This window comes from Mauremys mutica, chromosome 3 (assembly GCF_020497125.1).
Source record: "Mauremys mutica isolate MM-2020 ecotype Southern chromosome 3, ASM2049712v1, whole genome shotgun sequence".
NCBI lineage: Eukaryota > Metazoa > Chordata > Testudines > Geoemydidae > Mauremys > Mauremys mutica.
Window position 1 is genome coordinate 18,552,748 of NC_059074.1, and position 16,895 is coordinate 18,569,642.

Consider the following 16,895-nt stretch of genomic DNA (forward strand, 5'->3'; position numbering starts at 1 on the left):
TGTTCCCCAATATCCTAATCCAATATTAACTTGAGGGTCATTCAGGCCTAGTAGACATTGGCCTGCACTGGGACCACTTCAGAGACACCTCACCTCAGGAACACGTCCAAGGGAGACCCTGCCTCCCAGAGTTCCTTAGCACTCAGACAGGGGGTGCTTTCCCTGCTCCCTCCTCAGCATACTGAATTCCACCCCCTCACATACCTGCCCAGATGCTTCTTCCTTGTTCATGATCCTCATGGTGTGAGCCTTACACACCAGAGTGCAATAAGAAGGAGAACACAGGGGACTTCAATAGTGTCTGGATTCTGGGAAGAGATATAGGGGGGTCAGGAGGCTTCTTAGTCATAGAATTTAAGGCTAGAAGGAACCAGTAGATCATCTACTTTGACCTCCTGTATATCATAGGCCACCAATACCATCCTCCTGGCAAGTGACCCGTCCATTTGTACTCTTCTCATTCACATAAGCGCCTCCTTTCATTTCTGTTACATGTGGCACCTTCATTTCGTGTCCTAGGCTGTTGTGTAGCTTTTTGCTATCTGTTGTTTAAAACGAAAGCTGCTTTTCAGCCCCGAATGTGCAACCTTTCTGCAATGCACAGGGTGACCCTCGCTGTTTGCACAATCGGTGTGCACTGAGCATTGGGATTCATTGGGATGAAAGGTGCTGTGTACAAACGCAAGACCATGGTCTGAAATGATCTTTTTCCTCCTCTCAGAAAAACAGACGTTGGGCTCATTCTCTGCGACTTCTGCAACTGTAATAATGCAGTGCCTCTCTCTTACTACATAGTAAGGCTAATGCATCTTTTGTTCTTAGCGTAGTATTTTTAAAATGCCCAGTACACATCGTAGAGTGAGACCGGTGGGTGAGGTCATATCTTTTATTGGCCGAACACAAAGCGGAACCAGATCCTGCCAGAACAACAGATGCAAAACCTGCAGCCATATCTCCACTGCTATAATGATCAACACCCCCGCGAGTTCCCCCTTCGACAATGAGTGGGGGTAGCTCTCCCACTAACAGAGCACTGTGCACAGTACCACTTATGCCAGTGAAACTTAGGTCACTCAGGGGGGTGGTTTTTTACATAAGTTTTGCCAATGTAAGTGGTAGTGTAGACATGGCCCTACTTAGTTCCCCAGACTTGAAGATGAGCACCAACAGAAGCTGGGCCAATAAAAGGTATTACCTCACCCACTTTGTCTCTCTAATATCCTGGGAGCAACATGGCTACAATAACATTGCATACAGCACATGGCTTAGCTACTTCATTTTCTTATTTCTTAATTAAGCAAGATATGCATGATCTCACATGCACACACAGCATAATCAGAAATGGAAGACAATTTATACGAGTATTCTTTTTTTTTCTAGCTTCCTTTGCCCAATTGCCCCTTATCCCCTCAGCATACACACCATACATCTAGGTATTGGCTAATGTCCATTTTTCATGCTCGGGGTCAACTTGTATTCTTGGTCCGAGCTTCTAAAGCACCTTTCCTCTGGCTGGGAAGTTCAGACACGTGTCCTCCACTAAGACTCATTGTTAGTGGAGGATTTACCAGCAAGGTGTTTTTTGAATTAGTTCTCAGTCCCACCACTAGAGAGCAAGGTCATCAACTCCGCAATGTGTCCCACCTCCACCAGTCCAGAAAAGGGAATCCTGGACCTTTCACTCTTCTGCATGGCAACACGGTGCACTCTGCTCCCGGATGATTAACCCAGGGAGGGATAGCTCAGTGGTTTGAGCATTGGCTCCCTAAACCTAGGGTTATGAATTCAGTCCTTGAGGGGGCCATCTAGGGCAAAAATCTGTCAGGGGGATTGGTCCTGGTTTAAGCAGGGGGTTGGTCTAGATGACCTCCTGAGGTCCCTTCCAACCCTGTGATTCTGTCTCTATATGTCAGGACTGTGAAATGGATTTGAAATACTGGTATATGCCACACCCATGCTTACACAGAAATACATCCACATTCCTTTTGTCCTGACAATGGTTTTACCTTGCCAATAACTTACCAGAGCACATATTATATATGCTTAAAGGCAGGGTAAGGAGAACTATCACCCTATAAGTATGAGAGTAACACTGCTAATAACATGATGTAAAGTTAGTATAGAAGTAACTAGGCTAATGCCTGTATTACAAATGCCCAATTTGAAACAGCTTTTTGCAGAATCTTGAGCAGGATCAAGCCAAGCACTTAAATCAGGTGTTTACTAAACATTACAGACAGGAGTCTACTATCAAGAAGCAGGACCAGGGATCTAGTCATGTGCACACAGCTTTCCATCTCGAGTCACTGGCTCAAATCCAGCCCAGACTGGGGTTTGGGTTTTTTTGTAACCTCTGGTACTCATTATTATAGCATATTATTATTAATACTTAGCTCTTATATGGTACTTTTCATCAGTAGCTTTCAAAGCAGGGCACTATCATTATCCCCATTTTACAGATGGGGAAACTGAGACACAAAGCAGTGAAGTGACTTTACCAAGGTCACTCAGCAGGCTAGTAGAGGAGCTGGGCTGAGAACCCAGATCTTTTAAGTCCCAATCCAGGGCTTGAGCCACTAGGCCACACTGCCTTCCCATCATAGACCCTCCCTGCCACAAAGAGATTACTGTCTAAAGAGATAATACAATAGGTGGAAAGGGAAACTGAGGCTTAAAGAGGTGAAGCAACTTGCCCAAGGTCACATAACAAGTCAGTGGCAGAGATGGAACTTGAACCCATACCTCCAAGGCCAGTGGCCAAACCACTAGAGCACACAGCCTTGCACTATATTGTTTGTCAGGTACCAGTAAGATCTTTGAGCCAAGGTCCTTTTTTCCTACATACCTGCAAAGCACATACTGTATTTAACAAACAATAATAAGGTTAACTATTGTCATAATATATTTGGCACCAATTAGCATCCTGGTTGCCAGACAGAGAAAATCCAAAGACTGCGTCGACATGAAGACTAAAATAGTCCCCAAAGGTTGGCCTTCCGCACAGGGCTAAAGTATTCCAGCAGGACTTGCATTGCTACAACCCATGCTATGAATAAACAGAGAATTTTAGTCTTCGCAGCTGTCACTCTAGCAACTAATTTGAATTTTAAAGGGAAAGAAGTGAGTCATAAATACACAGAATAGGTGAAATCCAGCCATGGTGTGACATCAATGAAACTCACCCCAGAGATGGATTGGAACAACATGTTTGTAACAAAACAGTTCTGTCTGGGGAAAGGTACGTTTAAAAGAGAACTTTGGAAACTATGGTCCACTCTGTGTGTTTCTCTCTAGTACAACAGTGCTACTTTATTTTGTACAGCTCCTTTCACACACCCACTAAGCAGAGACAATTAATGCAGTCAAGACATGGGAACCCTCTTTATCCAGTTCACAGAGAGATGAGCAAGAAAAGCACTTTGTGTGGCAGTAACAAAATGCCACATCCTCCCTCCCACTAAATTTGGTAAAAATACTAAAATGATGAGCCTAATTCTTGGGTCCATTTCAGTGGCTTAACCAGTTTCTTCAGGATTCCCTATGCATAAATGGGAACCCTGGGTGGCGTAGGACCAGTGAAGGGTCTCGAGAGCGTCCCTCCTCCTGGCCCCTGGCATAGGTGGCCGACCTGGGACAAAAGGGGTATGACTGGAGCATCCCTTCACCCCAACAATGGAATAGCCCCTTGGAGCCTCATTTAGAGCAGCCCCAGAATTGCAGGAGCATAATGTTACCTTTGATCCAGGTTAGTTCTGCCCTTGCCGGCAGATGCTACCACAGTTACAAATTCTCTGTACAAAGGTACAACGGAGGAAGGTTGCTCCACATCGGATCTCAGTCAGCACTGAGTATCTGGCCTCTCTCTTCTCAGGCACGAAGCTGGACTAACCTACTCAAAAAAGAGGCCCGGCCTAATCTGCGATCCTGTGATGTTTTGAAACAGGTGGAGAATTTCATCTTTGTATCTGTTTTGTTGCACAGACTGACCCCTATCCTATCCTCCCCCGCAACTGCTTATTACCTGAATCCAGCAGTAAGGCTGCCTGACCATTTGGCACCATTGCACTCAAGGATTTGTAACTGAGGTAGCATCTACCAGCCAGGGCAGAATTAACCTGCTGCAGATACCACTGCTGCCAAACTCAGCTTCCCTCACATGCCAGCAGGTTCTAACACTGTAGGAAGCGTGGACAGTCTCAGCCTCTTTGATCAAATACCGGAGTGAGTGCTGCAAACATGCCACAAGGCAGCTTGAAGAGCAGGTGACGTTTCTTAAAGTTTTCCCAGTCTCTAGAGCCGGGGTTGGCAACCTTTCAGAAGTGGTGTGCCGAGTCTTCATTTATTTACTCTAATTTAAGGTTTTGTGTGCCAGTAATGCATTTTAATGTTTTTAGAAAGTCTCTTTCTATAAATCTATAATATATAACTAAATGATTGTTGTATGTAAAGTAAATAAGGTTTTAAAAATGTTTAAGAAGCTTCATTTAAAATTAAATTAAAACGCAGAGCCCCCCAGACCGGTGGCCAGGACCCGGGCAGTGTCAGTGCCACTGAAAATCAGCTCGCGTGCCAACTTCGGCACGTGTGCCATAGGTTGCCTACCCTGCTCTAGAGCCTAAGGAGAACTGAAGTGAAGTTACTTGCCATTGCCTGCAAACGCTCCACCTCCCACTTCCATGCCCTTCCTAGAAACGTGTGCTCCGAATGGAGCCCTCACCTTGAGCCAAAAGGATGAGATTAAAACTGTCCCCTCCCTCTGTCCTTCCTCTTCTGAGCTAAGGATCCCCTCCTCACTCAGATTTTGTTGTGATGATTTGATTTATACAGCAGCTGCCACGAGCCTCAGAGCACGTTACAGAATTCAAAGCTGTGGGCTCAGCTGAGCCTGAGGGTACCAGCTGCACTGCCCCAGGGGAACTGTTGCGGGGGATGGTGCCTCGGGGAAGCCCAATGCTTGGAGCTCTCAGGCACCCAGGAGAAGCCTGAAAGTTGCACCACTCCTTAGAATGGAGCAACATGCTCAGCTCTTCTTTGCCTGGGGCCATGCTCTCGTCTCCTCTCCTCTCGCAGTGACTTGTGCCCCTGGAATCACAGGGAGTCCTTGGGAAACAGCAGGCAAGGGAGATTCCTGGTACACAATTGGACTGAGCTCTTTTCACAGGACTGCTACTAGTGGTGCCATGTGAGCTGCTGAGTATTTGGAAATCTGGCCCCAGAGCGGCACCAATAGCATTTGGAAACCGTTTAGGGATATGAAGTGAAACCCCCCTAGACTGAGCAATGGAGGAGATAGGTAGGTTGAACACAATCTCCCATACAACACTCCACTTAACTGATTTGCAGTTATCAGAATGGCTGCGTTATGGGGAACTAATCTAGCTTAGTGTTCAGGAATGACTAATATATAACTCAAGCAATTGCATAGGAAAATCCCAGCTCTTTGGTTGCACTTCCCAGGCCGTCTGGTGCTCCTTCTCAACAATTTTACCCAGCTGCTTCCAGAACAGACAGACCAGAACATGCGTCTGACGAAGTGGGTATTCACCCACGAAAGCTTATGCTCCAATACGTCTGTTAGTCTATAAGGTGCCACGGGACTTTTTGTTGCTTTTTACAGATCCAGACTAACATGGTTACCCCTCTGATACTTAATATACAACTGAGGGCAGGGTTACCAAAAATCTGTTTAATGAGGAACCATTTGACCAATGCGAAGTAGTTAAATGATGTTCAACCTGGTGTTAAATAGGTAAGAAATTTTAAGAGACAGTCTTTTGATAGAGAAATTGGAAAACAAAGATTCACAGAAAACAATGAAGTACAAGAAATAACATTCCTTGTGTGTATTTCTATCCAGTTTAATATTTTATTTCATTTTAAATATTCTCAGACATTTTTAATTGCTCCTCCTAATTGGGAAAGGAAGTTAATTGGGACAACGGCTGCTTCCTGTGGGAGTCAGGAGATCCAGGTTTGATTTCCTGCTCTGTCACAGAGCTCCTGTATGAGCTTGGGCAACTCACTTATACCCAGATCCTCAAAGGTATGTAGGCGCCTAAGTCCCATTGGGACCTGGGCTTTAGTCTCTCAGTGCCTCAGTTCTCCATTTGTAAAATGGGGATGATAGCACTCCCTGTCTGCCAGAAGTGTTGTGAGGAGAATAAATATGTTAAAGAATGTGAGGCCCTCAGATACTACAGTGAGGGTGCAGGCACATAAAAACAACTTCACGCAAGCAATTGCATAGGAAAATCCCAACTCTTTGGTTGCACTTCCCAGGCCGGCTGGTGCTCCTGCTCAACAATTTTACCCAGCTGCTTCCAGAACAGACAGACCAGAACAGCTGGTTCACTGAGACTGAGCAAAATCCCGCTCACGTGGCTCACACAAAACTACCACTGAAGCCCACGGATTTGACAAGAGTTGGCTCATTGTCATCCCTTAGCTCAGTCTGAAAAAGCAAGGCCCGCTGGAGGCTAGACTCATCGATGGAAAGGGATGGACATGTGTGCTGTTCACAAGGGTCTGTTTGAGAGAGATTGCAGGGACAAAACCAAACGCTGCTTGCAGCTGAGTAAGATCATCATTCAAGTTCTCCAGCAAACGCGGGCTGGCACACACCTCTTGGCAGCATCAGAATAAAGACACTGGGGACATCTTTCTGGTTCATAGATAAGTGGTGTAATTCTTACAAGCAATCTGGCCAATCTGAGGAGTGATCACAAAGCCGTACCTGTAATCACTGCCCAGGGAAAAGCCCATTGGCACCAACGGGGCGAAAACCGAATGTCCTTTCTCCCTTTGGCTTCAGCTTCGTTGGCTGCACTGGAAGTTTACGGGGGTAGGAGGCTGGGCTGTGAGTACAACTAGGGGGTGACCAGAGAACAAGTGTGAAAAATCGGGGTGAGGGTGCGGGGTAATAGGCACCCATAGAAGACAAAGCCTCAAATATCAGGACTGTCCCTATAAAATCGGGACATCTGGTCACCCTAAGTACAACAGGGGAGCAGGATCCAGTTCAGAGTGAGGAGTTTAGCTCTCCATTGTTCTGTATTCATCAAGATGGGTCACATCACAGACTGCTTACTTCACTGCTGCAGTGAAAAGCAATAAAAAAATCAAACCCCCGCCCCAGCCCTCTGCCAATGCGCTAGATAATCACAATGGGATCAGGCCCCTAGGGCATTGTTCTCCCGTGCTGAACATCCAGGCAGTGATCTAGCTAAGTGGACACAGTGTAGAAAGTGTTTGTTTGTAAACACACGCTGACCACACAAGAACTATCCTTGGCTGGATTGTCCCAGCCCTTCCTCCAATGTGCCAGGGATTCTGAGGGAGCAAAGGCACCGCTGGTCCCAAATCAGCCTTGCTCAGATTGTGACTCTGGCCATGGGCAGAGTGGGCAGCAGTGGTCACTCAGTCAATACTCCCCCACTGCAAGCCAGTGAGTAGGGAGGGTGTAAAGGAGGCATAGGGAGTCGGAGCTGGCTTTTCTCCCATTTTACCGGCTGGCCAAAGTAACTGGGCACGCAGCAGAGGAATAAGATGCTCCATGAAAGGAGGTGAAGTGCCTACTAAAGCACAAGGTGGCAGAGGGGGAATTATGGCTCGGAGTCTACCACCTCCCTAGTTTGCTCCTGGGATGGCACAGCGATGCACCAGCCCTCAGCCAGGGCAGGCTGGAGGTTACAACCCAGCCCTTGGTGAGAAAGAAAACGAGCACTGACAAACTGCACTTCTGAGGGACCATGAACTTTGCCCACGAAAGATTGTTTAAAGCTGTCTCAGAAACACTGGGAACACTCTTCTCCCACAGTAGTTAGTCCAAGTGGATTTTTCAGAGTTCCAGTAACACAAATAAGCAATTACAATAATTAATTCACTTTATTCTAATTCAATCAGTCAGGGATTCTGGTTTCGCACAGCCATATACTGACGAGTGGATAGAAAGCACCTGCCCTGCTGAAGTTTAAAGCTAGAGACTAAGGAGCATAAATTCCTTCACCTGAGAAATGCTGAGCACCTGGCAACTTCCTTGGGAGTTGGAGATGCTTGGCAGGTACGGAGCATCTCTCAGGATCAGGCCTTTCGGCTCTGCGAAAGTCCTTACCGGTGTTTAGAATTCATCCATTACGTGTATTTGGTTCAGTCACTAGCAGGTGGCAATTTTAATTTTTTTTCTTATTTATTTTTAGAGCAGGAACTCTGGACACCTTCTGGGAAAGAGAGACAGCAGATCACCCTGAACTCCTTTTGCCGCACTCAGTTAGATGTCCCTAGGGTTCTCTCAGAGCAGCGCTTACACAAAGAAGGACATTTTTTCAACTTCACGCAACCCTAATTCAAGTCCTACGACCACCTCTCTCCTGTTAAGAAACTTTTTTTTTTTACACAGGAGACGGTGTTGAACCAAATCCTTAGATAGTCACTCATTTTTTACTGAAACAAAACACCCAATAAGGCAAATCAATATCTTTCTTTCAGACGGTAAACTCTTTGGGGAAGGACTGTTCTTACTTTTGTGTCTTGTATAATTATCAATAAATAGGAAATAAAAAGTAAGGGCAGAGTAATAATTTCAGTCTGGCCAGTAGTTACAAAATCTCTACCATCCTCCACACCCCAGGATGCATGGCTTCTAGGGTAACCAGATAGCAAGTGTGAAAAATCGGGATGGGGTGGGGAGTAATAGGCACCTATATAAGATAAAGCCAAGAATATAGGGACTGTCCCTATAAAATTGGGACATCTGGTCACCCTAATGTCTTCCAACAAAAGGCAGAAACAAAAATCCACTAGAAGCCTCAACGTCTTGGAAGAAAGACGGTAAGACATTATCTTCCCTTTATGGGATTACACCTGACCCATGAGTAACTATGCGCTAGGTAATTCTGTGAAACTTGACTAGGTAACTCCTGCAAATTATGCAATGCGTCCTGGAGGAGTCACATTTGCAGTAATCCCTGAAACTTCTCTCACCAGCCTCCTGAAGACTTTACATCTCATTTGCTCTGGGCACACGAATTCTACTAATCGGCAACCAACCTAAAAAACTCACCGGAGGTGAAAACACTATGTGGGGCGGAGGCAGCATTAAAATGGTCAGGTGTTTTGTGCTGAGTGTATGCTATTTCCATTGGCAAGATGGAAACTTATTTGGCCTTTTGCCTTGTTTTGCCTTTGCTGGAAACCTCTTGTTGATGGGATCCATCCAATAGTCCAGCCCATCAGTCAGTGGCAGTGCTAATTATTTTCACACTGGGAGAAAATGTCCACCCCCTCCCATGCATGCAGGTAAAGAAGATGAAGAAAAGCCAGGACACCTGGAATCACCACTATACAAATCCTCTGCTGTTCCCACCACACGTACAGAGTCAGTGAGAGACAAGCGCTTACTATGTATTTGAGGAAACCCTTCTCTGGCCATGTTCAAGGCCCATGATTCTGGCATGCCAGCTGGGACAGTAGCTAGGGAATCAAGATACATTTGCACCCCAGCTCTCAGTGACCAATCCCCACAAACTGTTATAGATCCCCCGCCCCCACACCTTGCTTTGATGGATTAATCCTTAAAGCTACTAGGGCAGGTTCTCACACTGGTTCCTTCATTTAACGCTTCGCATCATTAGTTCCCTTCAACCCCCAGCCTCCCCCCACCCCCAAAAGGAAATGCAGCCGTTTTAATGCTTCATATTTTTGTTCCCTCTTTGCTGGTTAGGACAAGAAATGAAGTGCTGCCTCTTTAATTGGCAGAAGCATGCAGTAAGAGCATACCTTCAATTTAGTGTTGGGATAGCTCACTGGCACCCTGGCTGTTGTCTTATTGGAGAGGGCAGCCTGCCTCAGATCCTCTAGCACTGAAATAATATCATCCAGCACGCATTTCTTATCCTCACTTCTCAACACACACAGATGGGAAAAAGTATAATTATAGCCTTTGTAGTTCACCTTCATTTCCAGCACGGCTCGGTGGATCCGCAGGATCGCATCAGCCTGATGCAAAATATTGCCTCCCGGTTTGGAGAGGAGGATCAGCCTGCCATACCTCCCCGGGGTGTGCAAGTCCGAATAGAGCTGGCTTTTGGACTGCTCCAGGGGGAAAAGGCTGCTGGCTAAGCTCCGCTCGATCTTGGCCAGGCTGTGGCTCGGGGCGACCAGCGTCTCCAGGTCCCTTTCAGACTGGAAGCGGTTGAGCAGGCTGAAGCCGAAGATGAGGGTCAGGACTGCGGGCACGGTGAGGAAAAACACCGGATGCCGGCTCACGAACAAGCCCAGCTTGTAGCAGAACGACTGTAGCCCTCTGTGGATCACCTGCCGCAGCATCCTCCACCAGCTCCAGCTTGCAGATGCTCCCGGGCGGCTTAGAAAGCACATGTGACATGTGTGGCTCCTTGCCCCCTTCCTGCCAGTTTCCCCTTTCCTCCCCCCTCTCACTCCCACTACTCCTTGGCAAGACTGCAGCGAGTTGCAGCAATAGCGCTCCGTGGGGTGCGCGCGTGTGGGTGTGGGTGGAGGGGCCCCGGGGACAGGGTGGCGCCCGGGTTATTTCCCCCCTCTCGCTGCCCCAGCTGAGCAGCATCGCCCCCCTTTTCGCCACGGAGGCGCTGGCATGGTGCTGGGCTCCGTCCTTGCTCTGCAGTACCGGAGCGCTCCCTCCACCGCTGTGCGCTGGGTTCCCGTGCAGAGCCCCGCTAACCATGTGCCCCGGCGGCGGAGCAGGAGAAGGGGGTGGGTGGGAATGGCTAAGGGGAGGGGGGCACTAATTTTAGAGCGTTTTCCAGCAGGGTCACACGAGGCAGGGGACTGGTGTGTACGAGAGAGGGGAAATGGATGATCCACGGGAATGAATAGCAGGGGGGAGGGCGTGGGGGGGACCCTCCGCGGGTTTGCCTGGGATCCCCCATTCACCTCTAGGGAATTTCGCTCTGGCGGCAAGAGGCTGCTGCTGCTGCTGCATTTGAACATCTCCCGAGCCACGCCAGGCTGGTGCACGCTCCGCTTGGCGCCCCGTGGCTTGCAGAGCTGCGGTGCCTGCGAGCTGCAGCTGCGGGCTGGCTGCCGTGCCGTGACTTCTGCTCGGGACGGGAGCCTGGCAAAGCGCAGGGCAGCCTCTCGCCCTCAGCCCCAGCGGTGCTTCTCTAGGGGACCTGGCGAGTGCGAGGTCACAGGGGCGCTGGGTTTCTAGTTTGTGAAGTGATGGTGCGTATGGTCCCCTCCCTGATCACTGAGCCTGTCCCATCCCTGCTCTGTCCCGCAACGCCCTGCATTACAACCCTGACGCCTGTTCCTTTGCTTCCAACATGTGTGAGTGTGTGTGATTGGGGGGTTACACAGAGTATATCCCCCCTCCCCCATTTGCACTAATGTAAGTTTAGCTTCCCAAGCAGGGACTGCCCCACAGATCAGCTGAGGAAAGCCACAACTGGGGAGAGGGGGAACAGATCACAACTGCAATCTCCTGCTACAGAGAGCACTAGTGCAGTGTTTGTCAACCTTTGTGATACCAGGGGCTGGCTTGCAGTTGCAGCCTCCCTAAACTGTGTCGGGGGATCTCAGGGACCAGCGCAGGTCCGTCGACCGGTTGCTGAGAAACACTGGACTGGAAGATCCATACACCTAACAAACGAATTTCCTAAAACTAGACAGTAATTACCAGCCCCTTCATGAATAACCACCCAATCCAGAAAAAGCTCTCCAAAATATAGCCAGCCACATACAACACATTGCATAAGAGCAGAGGATTCTTTTGTGCTGTTTCTGAGGCCAAGAGAAAAGTGCCTAATACCCAGGTGGTTGTTTGCAGGACAACAGCTCTCTGGCTCATCATCCATGTGGAAGTTTCTAAGCAGGAGGAATTGTGTTTAGGGTGCGTTAGCCAGGGACAGCAAGTTCAGTGTTAGCAGTGGTGATAACACCTGGCAGAAAAGCAAGAAGGGTTTCTCCTCTAGTATTATCTCAACCATAGGTTTATTGAGCTCTAATTTAAATCTTAAGGGGAAAAACAAAACAAAACCCCAAATAGCTGCTTAATGGCTTAGCATCTTAAAAGTTCCAATAGCCCATATAGCCAGTTTTGTCAACAAAAACGGATTGATCCTGGTAGCGTATCGGTGACCTTGTGAAAAGCTTAGGACATTGTGAGCTGCTTTCATAACAAGCTAATGTTGCAATGCAAGGAGATCGAGAGAAAAAAAACAACAGAAAACTTGAGCCCATTGGTTAAGAGATTTGACTCACACCAAGAATTTCTAACGGGGGCTGGACAGAGCTTCCTCATTCATCCAAATAATATACCACAGACCTTTCAGAGAAGAGGTGTCACTAAATTATTCCTAAGTGCTCAGGAGCCTTGCAGTGATGGATCTTGCATGGCATTACAGCAGCCAATCACTTTGTGAGCCACATCCCCGCAGGTGTCTGCACAGTGCCCCTTTTGTTTGGCTTCAGATAGAGTGTTTCATTTTTTTCCTCCATTTCCCCCCATTCGACTCCTTTTTTGGATTTTTTATGGCAGCGATTCATTGCCTTTGGGCAGGTTTTCTCCAGGCTGGCGCAGTTTATTCTGGCAGGGACATACAATGCTTGCACATAGCCTGGCTGCAACTTTTTGTACCTGGGCAGGCTAAACTGGCAGTTTTGAAATCTCCAAGCACAGAGTGGAGGGGTAGAAGGGAGGGGTGTGCTGGGGTTATGCCACACACTGATTGTGGCCTGGCTGCAGATTGACCATCGGGATGTATTTCAGCTGACCTGATATGTTGTTAATGTTTTGGGTGAACTTGATGACGGTGACACCTTAGTGATCTATGTGCAGTGTATGTTGTAATGCGTAACAGTTAATATTTTTATAACATGTCTATGTTTTACGCGTAATTTTACAGTGTATAAAGGTGTTTTTCACAGCACTAAATTCTCTCTCACACAGACACTTACTTTCCAATCTGATTGGTCACACAAAAAGGGGGGGGTTCTCAGAATCTTTGCAATTGTTCTTTGTTATAGTTATCGTTTCTACTTCTATATTCAACAACATAGATTACAGATGTGAGGTTATTGTGGTTTTGCAGGAGCCCTGACATCTGACTCTGACACAAGGGATGAAAAGGCAGGAATACAAACAAATTTCTGAAGCTAGGTGCCTAAGTTAGCTTCCTTAATCTATATTTATGTGTTGCATTATATTTAGGTGCCTAAAGATAAATGGCCTGATTTTCAAAAGTGCTGATCAATAGGTGCTGCAGGTGTTCAGCATCTCAAAAAAACAACAACAAAAAAACAAACCACAGGCTCTTTTTTATATCAGTGCCTAAATATGGATTTAGAAGCTTATATTCGGGCAGCTGCACTTGTAAATACTGGGCATAGTCCTTACGGGGAAGGGTCTAACATGCGAACTCAAACAACAACAAAAAAGTCACGACATCAGATTCTCTACGTTGGAAATTAGCCTCTATTTCAGCCATCGGCATAGCTGTACCATTGCAAACCCTGAGTGCTAGAAAGGAAAGTAAGTTTGATCCTTTCTTGGTTCCAGGCAGGGTTAAGCTCCACCAGTGCAAAGTGCAGCTTTCCTTGTCCACTCTTGTCCAGCTATACCAACAACTGACATCAGGTCTAATGCCCCCTGAGGACAAGGTCTGAATGTAGAGGGCCTAGTGTGATCTTCTGAACTTACACATAAACTTGGTCTCCTACATGTCATAATCTATCTCCATGGTATTACAGAGGTCAGTACATAATGACGTGGGGGCCTTGAGCACTGGTGCACCTCGGTCCCTCTTATTCTCTGCCTGTGGCACAGAATAGTGTAGTCTCCTGTGGGCTGTAAGACTTTGGTCATCTCATTTCGGTTGTTGGATTTAGTATGTGGGTGTTGGTGGCCTGCAATATACAAGAGGTCAGACTAGATGAACTAGTGGGTCTTTCTGGCCTTAAGCTCTTGACATAGAGGAGAGATTCACATCAGAGTACATTTCACTCTGTAATGTTTCCTGCAAGGAGGGAAAGGTGAACACACACACGTGTCCCAGTCACTATGCACAGGTTGTATCTCTGAAAAATGTTGTATTTCACAGTACCTGGCATGTGGCAGTGTGCCACTGGAAGCTGTCTGCCATGTATGAATGAGGCATGAAAGTGCCTTTCATTCTGAGGAGTTCAGGGTAAAAAACCCCAAGATTGTACACAGAGGGATTTTTTGAACCTGACAGTTCTTTGCCCTGCATCTCATGTGGTCATTTAGGGCAGTACAAAGTCACTGCAAATAAGGTGTAAATCCCCTCCCCCCACAAAATCAGGTAATGTTTTACACTGACTTTGCACATGTGTAAATTACTCCATAACATGTAAGGTAGTGAACAGCAGGGCTCGTTTGAATCTTAACCCATGGCATGTGGTTCCCTGACTTGATTCACCAGTGAAACATTGTAATTAATATTGCCTGTTCTGGGACAAATGCAATTCAACATACTCAGATGATCTAGAAAAAAGGGTAAGAAGTGAGGTGGCAAAATTTGCATATGATAAAAAAATTACTCACGATAGTTGAGTCCAAAGCAGACTGTGAAGAGTTAAAAAGTTATCTCATAAAACTGGATTACTGGGCAACAACATGACAGGTGAAATGTAATGTTGATAAATGCAAAGTGAGGCACATTGGAAAACATCATCCCAACTATACGTATGAAATGATGGAGTGTAAATTAGCTGTTACCACTCAAGAAAGCGATCTTGGAGTCATTGCGGATAATTTTCTGAAAACATCTGCTCAGTGTGCAGCAGCAGTTAAAAACGTTACAGAATGTTAGGAACCATTAGCAAAGGAATAGATAAGAAGACAGAAAATATCACAATGTCACTGTATAAATCCATGGTACTCCCACATAGAATCATAGAACTGGAAGGGACCTCGAGAGGCCATCTAGTCCAGTCCCCTGCACTCAAGGCAGAACTAAATATTATCTTGAATACTCCCCACAGTTCTAGTTGCCCCATCTCAAAGAAGATATATTAGAATTGGAAAAGGTACAGAGAAGAGTAACAAAAATGATTAGGGGTATGGAACAGCTTCCATATGAGTAGATTAAGACAGACTGTTCAGCTTGGAGAAGAGACGACTAAGAGGGGATATGATAGAGGTCTATAAAATCATGACTGGTGTGGAGAAAGTGAATAGAGAAGTGTTATTTACCCCTGCACATAACACAAGAACCAGGGGTTACCCAATGCAGGTAATAGGCAGCAGGTTTGAAACAAGAAAGAGGAAGCACTTCACACAAACCACAATCAACCTGTGGAATTTGTTGCCAGGACATGTTTTGAAGGCCAAAAGTATAACTGGGTTCAAAAAGATAAGTTAGATAAGTTCATGAAGTCCATCAATGGCTATCAGCCAAGATGACTAATCCTCTGACTGCCAGAGGCTAGGACTGGACAATAGCATATAAATCACTTAATAATTGCCTTGTTCTGTTCATTTCCTCTGAATCATCTGGCGTTGACCACTGTCAGAAGAAAGGACACAGCTAGATGGACCACTTGTATGACCCAATATGACCATTCTTATGTTTTATGTTACTTATTTTTCATTATCACATTTCAGGGTGCATAGAAAGGTAACATGGCACTGGACAGGGAGTCAGGATACCTGGATTTTATTTCTACCCGTGCCGTTGTCTTGCTACAACTCGATCTCTTTGTTGCTTAGTCTCCCAATCATTACAATGGAGCTAATAATTACCCACCTTTGTAAAACTGGTTGAAATGTATGGATAAAAATTGTTGTTTACATGGCCAGTCTCATTGTTAAGAATTTCTGAATCCTTGAATGTACAGAAATCACGGAACTATGATATAGTGAGTGCAGAGGAAAGTCGCCGGGGGGAGGGGTCTTTCGAAAACGCAATGTAGCCTCCTAAATTATTTAGGTGCTTTCCAAAAGTGAGTCAGGCACTTTGGGCCAGATTTTTAGATACCTAAAGATGTAGATATGACTTTTTTAAAGCCAGCTAATAAAATACTTAGATGCCTAGCATTATATAAGAGCTATCTGCATCACTAGGTGCCTAGAGATGCCCTTACAAATCTGGCCCTCCGGAGCCTATGTCTCACTAATGTTCCTACGTGACTAAGTCAAGTTTGAAAAATGGGACTTAGGCTCCTAAGTCACTTAGGCATTTTTGAAAACTTTACTCCTCCCTATTCATTCTGGCCAGATCACTCTATGTGCATTTTCTATCCCTTTCCTGGAATTCACCTTCCCTGCCCCATTCTTTTACCTAATTAGAGCCACATTACTCACTTCAATCCCAGAACTCTATGAAAATACTTACCGCACATTGGATCACTGATATTTTCATTAGTGCTTGTACATTTCATCCAGGGGAAAATGTTCTACCAGGGAATGCAGTCTTCCCATTGTTATTTGCTAAGTTCAGTTTTTCAGATCGAAATCCGGATTGTTTGTGAATTTGCCATTTCTACAATGTAAACAGATTTTTCCTGGGGAAAATGAGCCTCACACTGCCCGCAGCATTTCAGACTGCCATTGGAATCCCACCAAGAGGAATCCATTTTTGGTTGACCAAACTGGCTACAGTATGTTGGGACCCTGAAGGGGCTGCATCTAAGTAGCTGTTTTGCTTTTTCAAAACCATTCACTTTATTGGGGGAGGTTGGGGGAAGAAAGAGGTGAAAATGAAACAAAAAAAATTTGACTTTGTTTGGGTTCCGTAAAGCACTGAGAATTTTCATATAGCTTCAGTGAATCACTCATGAAATGAAAATCAAAGACACGTGGTGCTTATATAATGGAAAATTATGGCCAAAAGAGAAGTAACTGCACTATCATGCCAGCTACATCTGCTCCTTAGCACACAGCCTGTTCTTTTGTCAAA

General features: G+C 46.1%; 1 protein-coding gene across 20 annotated transcripts in view; it reads right to left on the minus strand.

Annotated features, from left to right (window-relative positions):
* Positions 1 to 16,895, minus strand: part of PTCHD4 (patched domain containing 4) — a 265,479-nt gene that overhangs the window by 111,933 nt on the left and 136,651 nt on the right. The window contains exon 1 of one of the 20 annotated variants that reach the window (XM_045008844.1): positions 9,949 to 10,571. The exons of the other annotated variants lie outside the window; for them this stretch is intronic. Within the exon in view, the coding sequence (XP_044864779.1) occupies positions 9,949 to 10,374 (426 nt within the window). The 5' untranslated portion in view covers positions 10,375 to 10,571. Of the gene's footprint in view, positions 1 to 9,948; positions 10,572 to 16,895 lie in introns of those variants that run through there. 20 annotated transcript variants of the gene reach the window in all.